The following is a 12283-nucleotide window of genomic DNA, read 5'->3' as shown; positions in this document are numbered from 1 at the left end:
CTATAACATTTTATGGAGAAAATTACTTCTGAGCATATTTTTCATTGCATCTAAGACATCTTTATTCCTGATACTGTAGATAATTGGGTTGAAAGATGGTGTGAGGATAGTATAGAATATTGCCAGCAACTTATCCTGACCTGGAATGTGGTACTTTTTAGGTCTCATGTATGTGAAAATAAAAGGTCCATAGTACATTATGACCACAATCATGTGGAAGAAACAGGTAGAAAATGACTTTTTCCTTGCCTCTTTTGATTTCATTTGGAGGACAGTAATAAGAATTTGGACATAAGATGCACAGATTAGAGAGGAAGGGATAAACAGGAAAATGATGCCACTTACATAAGCTGCTTGTTCATAGTGTGTTGTGTCCACACAGGACAACACCAACATGGCGGGGACTTCACAGAAAAAGTGGTCAATGGCTCTTGAGCCACAAAAGGGAAAGTGAAGTGTGTAAGCTGTGTGAACTATGGAGTTGATTATCCCAACAAACCAGGCCCCTCCAGCCATGAGAACGCTGACATAGTCATTCATAAGCATGGGGTAGCGCAGGGGGTGACAGATGGCTGCATAGCGGTCATAGGACATTGCTGCCAGGAGAAGACACTCGCCACCCAAGAGGGTGAGGGATAGGAATATCTGGACGCCACAGGCTGCAAATGAAATAGTTTTGCTGCCTGACAGAAAGTCAGTGATCATTTTGGGAACAATGTTGCTAGTATGCAAGATATCCATAAAAGAGAGATGGCTGAGCAGGAAATACATTGGAGTATGCAGTCTTGATTCCCTGTGGATAAGGATAATCATCATTGTATTTTCTGTTATAGTTATAATGAAAATGATGAATATAAAGGAGAGGAAAATCAGGCTTGTTTGGGAAGAAGAGAAGAGTCCCAAAAGAATGAAGTCACTGCTGGAAGTGTGATTCTCATATCCCATCATGAAATTCTTGCTTTAGCTAAAATAAATTAACAAACAAACAAATATAAATAAATAAGAGATAGAGTTAAAAGAAAGAAAAATTGGCATAAATCTCAACCTCCTTTACATTTAACTGTATAATAAGATAAGCATATTCCTTTTTTGCTATATTTTCCAAGTAAAACCAATGGACTCTCAGTTTTTTAATTGGGCATGTTTTACATGATGGGCATTTATTTGCTGAACAAGTTAATTATTTTATTCATTATGAAATAAACATAATTTGTATATACTTTATTTATATAAGAATAAACTTAATTATATATTTGATTCCCTGAAATGTTAACACTGCTTTGCTGCCTTTTTTTTCCTCCTGTCATTTTAAAAGTTTTAAAAGATCAGCATATGAATGGGATTTGCAGATATGTGCATGTATACATGGCTCTTGCTTTTTCTACTGGTTTGATCTACAGCTCAGTAAAATTTGCTGTAGACAGATTCAGTTTGAAAGCAGTGGTGTTTCCCATGAACTGTCTGATTATAAATTAGTTTCTAAAATCAGTGAATATTACTGCAACTCATATTTAATATATTGATATCCAAAGTTGTTGACTTTTTCTCACTGCATAGAATCATTTTGTCCTTCTGGTTTTGCTTTTTCCATTAACAGTTTACTTCAATGTAGTCATCCTGAATCAAAGCAACACTTCATTTTAGTGTTAAGAAGAATGGACAGTGTCTATTCACACTAAATTCCTGTTAGTTAGTAGAGTCCCTGGACCATGGTAGCTTCCCAGATTCTTATTAGGAAATATTTGACATATGTTTCTAAGATCTCTGATATGAAAGGTCTTCAATGAGACATCAATTATATTTATGTTAATAGACAGTTTGTTTTGTCTGCACAAGTATGTTTATTATTTTGATTTCAGATATAGGATGTACTCCATTATATATTCCTTAACGTATTTATTATCTTACTTCTATCATATTTCCCCTACCCTTAGGAGGTAGGGGGAAAATGAGGTGTCTAAAATGAAGTACCTAAAATTTTTGCAACCATTTATTGTAAAACAGATTAATTGGTCAATCAGGCATCTGAATATTCTGCAATGAAACTGGACAGATGGAAAAAAAATGTCTGTGACTTCCAAGATCTGGAATGAAAGCTGTTCTTAAATTCAAGGAGGAATGTTCAAGTGGTGAGCCTCCTTACTCAAAGCTAAAAAGTGGAGTAAACACATGTTACATAACAGACTTTCACATATATACAAGTCTTACTCAAGGTCAAGTCTTTCCCACTCCATTTAGGTTCAAATTTTCTCAGTTTACCAATACTAAATGCTAGAAAAGAGATGTAACACATAGCTTACATCCTTTTATATTCTAAATGCTTGGAATCTACATAGAAAATGATATAATTTTTAGGTATTATTTTAAATTATAAAAGCAGTATGTTTCAGTCTTTCCTTATAGGAAATAGAAATACTTTGTATTCTTTATTCAGCGAATGTACTACACTCAAATCATTTTCATCATTTTGAATTTATCAAGATTCTCAAAATATAGTATATATCAATGCATTTTGACTTGACTCATAATACATTTTTTCATTTTTCTAGTAGACTTCTTATTATTTAAATTAGGTTTATAGAACATTTCTGCAAACTAAGATTTAAGTAGAAGCCAATCACTAATCTTAAGATATTAATATGTATAGTATTATTATATATTAAATGTATACAATATTTATAAACATACTTAATAGAGTATAGTTGAGCCTACATATTTAGAAGATAATTGTTTGTGTGCTCCTATAATTGGTCTTTAAAGTTTTGACCAAAAGGCAAAGAAAAGATAAAAACTTTATATCATTTCTAAAAAAGATTTTTTTAAAGTGTTTGATATGAGAATGCTTTGCAATATTAATTCTGTAAAAAGCATTTATATTTTATACTCTATGACTGCTATTTTTATTTGTAAAAGTTTCCTATAGGCTTATAATATCAATGACTCATCTATATGATATTTATAAGTTCTATCACAAAATATTGAGCATCAGATTTGGTTGATGTGCAAACCAATCAAAATATCTCATTGTTACTAATAATTCAACTAATTGCAATGAAATTTCAGGGACAAAGCAATAATCAGACATTGAATTCCCTTAAATATGAATAGAACAAAATCATTACTCATTCTTAATAAGCTGATATGAAATAAGGTGACTTATTTCAAATCCTGAAAGATGATGCTGTGAAAGTGCTGCACTCACATATAAATGCTTTGCACAAAATTAATATTGCAAAGCATTCTCATATCAAACACTTTAAAAAAATCTTTTTTAGAAATGATATAAAGTTTTTATCAATATGCCAGCAAATTTGGAAAACTCAGCAGTGGCCACAGGACTGGAAAAGGTCAGTTTTCATTTCAATCCCAAAGAAAGGCAATGCCAAAAAATGCTCAAACTACTGCACAGTTGCATTTATCTCACATGCTAGTAAAGTAATGCTCAAAATTCTCCAAGCCAGGCTTCAGCAATACATGAACTGTGAACTTCCAGATGTTCAAGCTGGTTTTAAAAAGGCAGAGGAACCAGAGATCAAATTGCTAACATCTGCGGGATCATTGAAACCGCAAGAAAGTTCCAGAAAAACATCTATTTCTGCTTTATTGACTATGCCAAAGCCTTTGACTGTGTGGATCACAATAAACTGGAAAATTCTAAAAGAGATGGGAATACCAGACCACCTGACCTGCCTCTTGAGAAACTTATATGCAGGTCAGGAGTTAACAGTTAGAACTGGACATGGAACAACAGACTGGTTCCAAATAGGAAAAGGAGTATGTCAAGACTGTATTTAACGTATATGCAGAGTACATCATGAGAAACGCTGGGCTGGAGGAAGCACAAGCTGGAATCAAGATTGCTGGGGAGAAATATCAGTAACCTCAGATATGCAGATGACACCACCTTATGGCAGAAAGTGAAGAACTAAAGATTCTCTTGACGATAGTGAAAGAGGAGAGTGAAAAAGTTGGCTTAAAGCTCAACATTCAGAAAACTAAGATCATGGCATTCGGTCCCATCACTTCATGGCAAATAGATGGGGAAATAGTGGAAACAGTGGCTGACTTTATTTTTCTGGGCTCCATAATCTCTGCAGATGGTGATTGCAGCCATGAAATTAAAAGATGCTTACTCCTTAGAAGGAAAGTTTGACCAACCTAGATAGCATACTAAAAAGCAAAGACATTACTTTGCCAACAGAGGTCTGTCTAGTCAAGGCTATGGTTTTTCCAGCGGTCAGGTATGGATGTGAGAGTTGGACTATAAACAAAGCTGAGCACCGACAAATTGATGCTTTTGAATTGTCATGTTGGAGAAGACTCTTGAGAGCCCCTTGGACTGCAAGGAGATCCAACTAGTCCATCGTAAAGGAGATCAATCCTTGGTGTTCATTGGAAGGACTGATGTTGAAGCTGAAACTCCAATACTTTGGCCATCTGATGCAAAGAGTTGACTCATTTGCAAAGATCCTGATGCTGGGAAAGATTGAGGGCAGCAGGAGAATGGGACAACAGAGGATGAGATTACATTGTTGGATGGCATCATCGACTCATTGGACATGAATTTGGGTGGATTCCCAGAGTTGATGATGGACAGGGAGGCCTGGCATGCTGTGGTTCACGGGGTTGCAAAGAGTTGGACATGACTGAGTGACTGAACTGAACTGAACTAATATGGAATATGGGTACAATAAATGTATAAAAGATATTGCTAACCTGGTAGTGTGTATGCTTTTGACTCAAGTAATTATCTTAGCAAAGTAACAACATAAGCCAAACATTTCCTAATGTTTTGAAGAGATAAAAATGAAAATACAATTCAGATATATATTTTAAATATTTAATTTTATGTCTCATTATAGAGCAAAGCACCTATAAGACATTAAAATATATCTGAAATCAATTTCTTTTAAATAAGGATGATAACAGTGCCTTGACATATAGTTGATTTTAAGATTAAATGAGCCACATTAAACAATATATTAAATAACACATACACATGCACTTATGCACACACGTGGAACAAAACTTGGCATATAGTAAATACTCAAAAACAGTGATTATTGTTCTTACTATTATTTATATAATTAGTATATCAATATTTCTATCATTAGTATATTAGTATTTCTATAATCAGTGTATTACTTCTTTTTAATTTAAACATGCATTTAGCAATTATTTCTTAGCAAGCTGAGAGGACCTCCTTGGTGGCCCAGACTGTAAAGCATCTGCCTACAATGCAGGAGACCTGGGTTCAATCCCTGGGTCAGGAAGATCCCCTGGAGAAGAAAATGGCAACCCACTCCAGTACTCTTGCCTGGGAAATCCTATGGATGGAGGACCCTGGTAGGCTACAGTCCATGAGGTTGCAAAGAGTCAGACAAGACTGAGTGACTTCACTCACTTCACTAAGCTGAGAGAGAGAGAGAATCTCCAGGTTATGGGAGAATATGACCATGGAAATAAAAGCAGATTTCAATGCGGTGAGTCAGAAGTATATTGGCACTCACTGCTTAATAAAATTGATCCAGGAGGTTCTCTGGGAATGATTCCAAATCAACATATTGAATGAGAATGTGTGGGTTGGCTTCCTCACACATTTACACACATACAGGAATATGTGAGAAAGTAAAACAATGCTTTTTTATTATGAAATCAAATCACTGACCTGTTCACCATTTCACTTTATAATAGGGATGGTGTCATTATGCACTTCTTGCCCTTCAGACTTTTCAGAGGACTGCATTGTGTCCCAAGGAGTTAACACTGGGTGATCTTACTTCTACCCCTTTTTCCTGTCTCTCTAGCAACATTGAAACTCCCAAGTAAGCCCCCTGAAACAGTAAGTGGTATTACCATGTATAACTGCCTCAGCCAGAAATCAGAAAATTATTCCGATTTATCTTTATGTCTTCCATCTTTCTTGTGCAAATCACCATCTCTTATTTTATGTAAATCCTCTCACACATTATTCCTTCTCATGGGCTGCATACCTTATGTGGCCATAGTGGTTCTAAGGCAGCAATTCTACTCTTGTCTTTTAATTAAATAGACCTGTACAGGTTCAGCACCACTAAGACAATATTGCAAACTTTCAACTCTCCTTAAGTCCAGTAAAGTGTGGCCAATTAAGTAAAATTTTGACATCAGAAGAGTGTTTGAACTGGAGACATGAACTTTTCTTGTTCCTTCATCCTGCTAGTTAGAATCTGAATGTGACAATGCTTGGTTCTGCAGTCTTCCTAGAGAGTTGTATAGGAAACAAAGTCCAATCAAAAGCACAGAACTGTGGGTCATTGGGCAGTTTACTATTGATCATGAAAATATGAGGGTATTAAAGTGAAATAACTGACCAAACTATTGAAGAAATTGCTTGGGAAGGGAAAATGCAGAAGGGTACTCTGTGGTAATTGTTATCTTTGAAATTCCTACCAGATCATAAAGTTTGGATATAATCATAGTGTAATTCTAGTATATTTGATTCAAAATACTTAGCATTTACTTTATGAGATAGAAATTGAAATTATTATATTTCAATGAACATTAAAGTACTTTTCTGACTCCAACCATACATACCCACTTCAATATATTTTGCCCTAGATCAAGTTATTCTTTCTGGAACACCATTTGAAGAAGTTAAACAACCTGTTGGTTTACATTTTGTGACAGAGAGAAAGGAAGGAAGGAAGAAAAGAATTAAGGAAGGAAAAAGGAAGAGAGAAAGAAAGAGAAAGAAAATATAAAATTTCTCATCTTTAGTTCCCATTTCCCATAAAGCTGAATTACTTATATTTATACAACATAGTTTTTTTTTTTTTTTGCACTTTTGTCCACACCCATATTCTTCTTCCACAAAACATTTCATTTCAAAGGGCTTTGTGACATTTCACTCTCTAAGATTTTATGTTAAATCTTTCTTTCTGTGGAGACTTCCTTGCTCTCTTTAAATCTTTCCTGCTTGCTTTTCTCTCTTACTCAGAAATAGACAGCACTGCCAGGATACTATGTTTGAGCTTTGCTGTCTAAGTTTATTTGTACTCTTTACACTCTGAACATAATCTATGTATTCGTTCTTATCCTGGTCTCTGAAGTCTCTCATGGCCACATCTTACCCCATTCCACTTTACCAGTTTAATAGCACACAGAACAGGAAATTCTTGCTGAATCTTTCACATCTAGCACATTAGCCTCACTGGTGCCTCAGAAGCTACCATCAGCTCCCTTCCGGATGGCGCCTGGTCTTTGCTCACACCATTCAGCAGTCTGTTTCAATATCATCTCTTCCAGAGTGACTCAGAGACATAGAATGATACCTCAATCTAGGCATTTGCTACGAAATAGCTGAGGGTTTATAGGGAGATGGAGGACAGATTTGGGAGGAGCAAGGAGAAACAGGGAGGACACGAACCACCTTGAGTCTTGTGGTTTGTGGTTTCTGAGAAGGAAAACAGCCAACCTTTGATAAGGCAGCATAGAAAGTCATTTCCCCATGGGACAACAAAGGAGGCAACAAAGGAAACATGATGAAATACTTTGTGTGGAGGGAGGTGGGGTCACTGAGACAGAGCAGGTTTTCTCAAGAAGAGTTGGTATAAGATATTTGATGAAGAAGGGGGGATACTACCTTCTCTGATCTGTTTCCCATCAATCCCTCTTTTCTTTGCATATTTTATTTCTACTCTCAGAGGCTTGAGAGTACACTGTTTTTTAATGTTTCTGTATATGGCCTGTCACTTACACTAAGTAGAAGCTCCAGCACAGGTCAGTTGGATGAGCATCACTTGCTGCTGCATTGAGAGTCTCCTGGGAGTTTGGGTGTCAATAGACAAACCCGATTATTCCACAGACTGCCTATTTCAGGGAGCAGACTGAAAAGATGAACTCACATCCCCTAAGTGATTCTGCTTATTTTTATTTTTATCAGACTCATGAGTCAATTAAAGGATCACCAAATAAACTGACTATATAAAGGAATAGAGCAAAAAACATTCAGTAAATATATTAGCTTTACAAATAATTAGTTTGGCAGCTAAAATTTGTTTAGCATTTTCAAATTTCAGACAAGATTTCAAGCATTTTGAATTTATTAGCATGTTGCAATTATTATTTAATCATCACAAACTGATTGGGGCCCAAAGGCATTAAGCAACATTTCCAAGGTTATGCAGATTAATAAAAAATACTCAAATTATCTAATTATGCATCTTCCTCTGCATAGGAAAGCACACAAATCAGTGATCTGGGGTGTCACTATTTTGTGATTAACACTAATCATTTAATGCTTCGCTTCATGTATCTCCCAGAAAAAACCAAAAATCCTACCTTACCTATTTGATGCAGTTCCTAAGAGTTATCTGAGAGGCTGACCTCCCAGTCTACTGGGAGATCTAACCTCATAAGGCGCCTGAACAGATCTAGCCTCCTAACTATGTGTACTATTCTTTCTGTTGAAAATAACTAAAATTGAACCTTCTTCATGATGCTTGACAGTAACTAAAACAAGGGAATAAAAGTGAAATGTAAAGCAAATTGAATTCATAATTTAATTAATGAATAAAATATGCTTGTTTATTGATATTATCATAGCTATTTTATCATAGTAAACTGTATTTTCTCCATCTCAATGAGGTTTTAACAAATCCATTTAATGTCTTAGGGTCTATTAAATAAAATATTTACTGAAATTATCCTTTGATCAAGAAAGATTAAGTTTAGCGGAAATAAACAAGACTTAAAGTACCATTAAATGTCTGGATTCCATTAGAGAATCTGAAACATGACATTCAGGGTCAAGACAAATTCACCAACAAGCCTTTCTTCTAAATCTCTAGGAGCCACCTACAATTTGAAACCTCAAAACTGGTTTTGTCCCATATGATCTTTGATATTGTCTTCTTTAGACCATACTTCTCTTTAATTCATGTGAGATAGAGAAAACAATTCTGAAAAAAATGTTATTCACAAAAAGTAAAATGTTGTGAAAAGTAGGACTGAGATCATCAATACTGACAAAAGCTCACTTAAAAATGTCATTTTAAACTATTTTGTTATAGTTTATATTTAATTGATTTGTTTTTGGACAGCAAATACACACACATATATAAATATAAGTGTGTTTATATATATATATACATGTATATGTATATGTATATATATATGAGTGAGAGATGTACTTTTGCTGTTATTCAGTCACTAAGTTATGTCTGACTCTTTGCAGCTCCATGGACTGCAGCACATGAGGCTTCCCTATCCTTCACCATCTCCCAGTGTTTGCTCAAACTCATGTCCATTGAGTTGATGATGCCATCCAACTATCTCATCTTCTGTTGCCCCCTTCTCATGCTACCCTCAATCTTTCCCAGCAACAGGATCTTTTCTAATGAGTCGGCTCACATCAGGTGGCCAAAGTATTGGAGCTTCAGTATTAGTCCTTCCAATAAATATTCAGTGTTGATTTTATTTAGGATAGACTGGTTTGATCTCCTTGCTGTTAAGGGATTCTCAAGAGTCTTCTCCAACACCACAATTTTAAAGAATCAATCCTATGGTATTCAGCCTTCTTTATGGTCCAACTCACACATCCATACCTGACTACTGGAAAAAACATAGTTTTGACAATAAAGACCTTTTTGGGCAAATTAATGTCTCTGTTTTTTAATATGCTGTCTAGGTTTGACATTTCTTTTCCTGCAAGAAGCATCTTTTAATTTTGTGGCTGCAGTCACTATCCGAAGGGATTTTGGAGCCCAACAAAATAAAATCTGACAGCGTTTCCACTTTTTTCGCATCTATTTGCCATGAGGTGATGGGACCAGATGCCACAGTATTAGTTTTTATTTGCAACTATTTGCTTTGTAAAAGCAATGGCCTCTTTAAATATAGCAAATATCCTGGCTGAAAATTATTGTAAGTATATAGTTGGAACATAAAGAAGGCTGAGTGCCAAAGAATCATTGCTTTTGAATTGTGGTGCTGGAGAAGACTCTTGAGAGTCCTGTGGACTCCAAGGAGATCAAACCAGTTAATACTAAGGGAGATCCACCCTGAATGTTTATTGGAAGGACTGATGCTGAAGCCAAATCTCCAATAGTTTGACCACCTGATGGGAAGAGCTGACTCGTTTGAAAAGATCCCAATGTTGGGAATGATTGAAGGCAAAAGGTGAAGAGCATGGTAGAGGATGAGATGGTTAGATTGCATCACTTGACTCAGTGGACATGAATTTGAGCAAACTTTAGGAGATAGTGAAAGACAGTGGAGCCTGTGTGCTACAAGACCATGAACTGCATATGATCACACACACATAAATAATTAATAGCGACTTTATTCACAACAGCTCCAGACTGAAAAAACCCCAAAATTTGGACATAGCTTAGCAACTGAACAACATCAACTCATTTAGCAGGAGAAGGTAATAAATATACCATAAACACCAAAATATTAAATTTTTGTGTAACCAATTTCTTTTCTTCATCTTTGGGCAAAGAGTACCTACTAGAAACATGTTTCAAATTTTCAATGACTTGATTCCATTGGTAGAATGAAAGTATTTTGTTGTAGTGAATAATTGAAATACACAAACAAATATAGTTTCAAGCCTAATGGAAGTGGTGGAAGAGATTCATTATAAACATATCCAATTTAAATAGAAAATATTCAATACTAAAGAATTAACTGAAAACCAAAAAGTCAGAAAATATAAAATATAAGTGACCCAATATAATTTTATTTAAAAATTCCAAATATTCCCATGAATATTTTGTGTTGTCTATCAGTAAACAACTGAGTTCTATTTACTTTAGAAGCATCTGTATGTTTCTTGTTTGTTTGTTTTCAAAGTATAAACAGATCATTTACAAAGGAAGATATAAAATAGGTAATAAAGTAAGGCAAAAGTCCAGAGAATCATTGCACATCAAATGAAATACTAATTAAGACCAAATGAGTGACTACATTAAATAGAATAGACCAGATGAAGAGGGTTAGTAACACCCACAATTGTTACCAATTTGAAGCAACTGCTACTCATGTGCTTTTTTGGTGGGAGCTTAAAATCAAATATCCACTTTAAAAATAGATCAGTAAAAAATTAATCATGCATCTACCAAAAGAAATAAAAACATGATTATACACACACAAAACTGATTATTAGCAGCTTTAGTCACAACAGTTCCAGGCTGAAAAAAAAATAGATGTCTATCAACAAAATGGTGTGTAAATAAATGATTATATAATATTCTGACAAGGAGCAATTTAAAGAAAAAAACTTACTGATACAGGTAAAAATATGATAGATTCTTTATATAATATTAAGTTGAAAGATCCACAAATAGAAGAAAAGCACTGTATATTTTCATTGGTATGAAAGTCTACTATAGATTAACAGAAATAGAAGTCAGACCAGTGTTTGTATCTAAGTTGAGGGATTTCATCAGAAAACAGCATGAGGAACATATCTGGTCTGGTGAATGTTTTGTCTCTTGCTGTGGCACATTAGTTAAGGTACAGATACTGTTGAAACTGGTTGAAAGACACTCTTCACATGTGAGTATTCTGTTTATAAATTATACCTCAATTAAAAAAAATCAACAAACTCAGCATTGACTACTTAGTTCATTTTTTGAACAAATATTTATTGTGAGGTGTGGTGTTGAAACATTTCAATCAGGATTTGTGATTAACAGACTTTTAAAAATCCACAGCTTGATTTCTTGATGACAGTTTAGCAAATAATTTGAAGCTGGAAGCCTTTGTTATTTCAAATTAAAATAGAAATAGTAGAGATATAATGTGCATGTAATTTCACTCAATGAAATCTTGTACAATCACTTTGTGTCAAATTTATGAACATTATTTTACTTTTCTGTAGATCCTACTTTTACAAATCCTCCTGTTGAACATTGATTGTCATTTACACACATGCAGCTTTACTAATTCACTTTTCTAACAATCAGTAAAATAAGCCTCCACACCCCCCAAAAAATAGTACTGCAGGTCCTTGCAGAACATTGTTTTCCCATGGAAAAGACAGGCTTGATGAGAGCTATCGATTGGTTGATGGATCACTAGAGGAGCTCTGTTACCTTGCCCCTGGATAGACAAGAAAAAATGTGTCTGTTGTTGGATTTGGTTCAGAACCACTACTTATGTATCAAACTGAAAGCAGAAGGACACAGCCAGGAATCACTACAGGGGCAATCTACCCACATATCAGTCACTGACAGGCCTGGGCATAGACACATTTTCCTGGGACTGTAGCACCATTATCCTTTGACTAGGGACC

General features: G+C 35.0%; 1 protein-coding gene across 1 annotated transcript; it reads right to left on the bottom strand.

Moving 5' to 3' along the window:
- LOC136157809 (olfactory receptor 2AJ1-like) lies at positions 1 to 948 on the bottom strand. Its single transcript, XM_065919577.1, has one exon. It carries the CDS (start codon positions 946 to 948, stop codon positions 1 to 3), a length of 948 nt encoding a protein of 315 aa, XP_065775649.1.
- Positions 949 to 12283: the final 11335 nt, after the last annotated feature.

Source organism: Muntiacus reevesi, chromosome 1, assembly GCF_963930625.1.
Source record: "Muntiacus reevesi chromosome 1, mMunRee1.1, whole genome shotgun sequence".
In the NCBI taxonomy this organism is placed as follows: Eukaryota; Metazoa; Chordata; class Mammalia; order Artiodactyla; family Cervidae; genus Muntiacus; species Muntiacus reevesi.
Note: the sequence above shows the minus strand (reverse complement) of the source record. Positions and strands in the feature narration are given on the sequence as shown.

Coding starts and splice junctions, on each gene's coding strand:
- LOC136157809 (XM_065919577.1), bottom strand. CDS start 948: ATGATGGGATATGAGAATCACACTTCCAGCAGTGACTTCATTCTTTTG.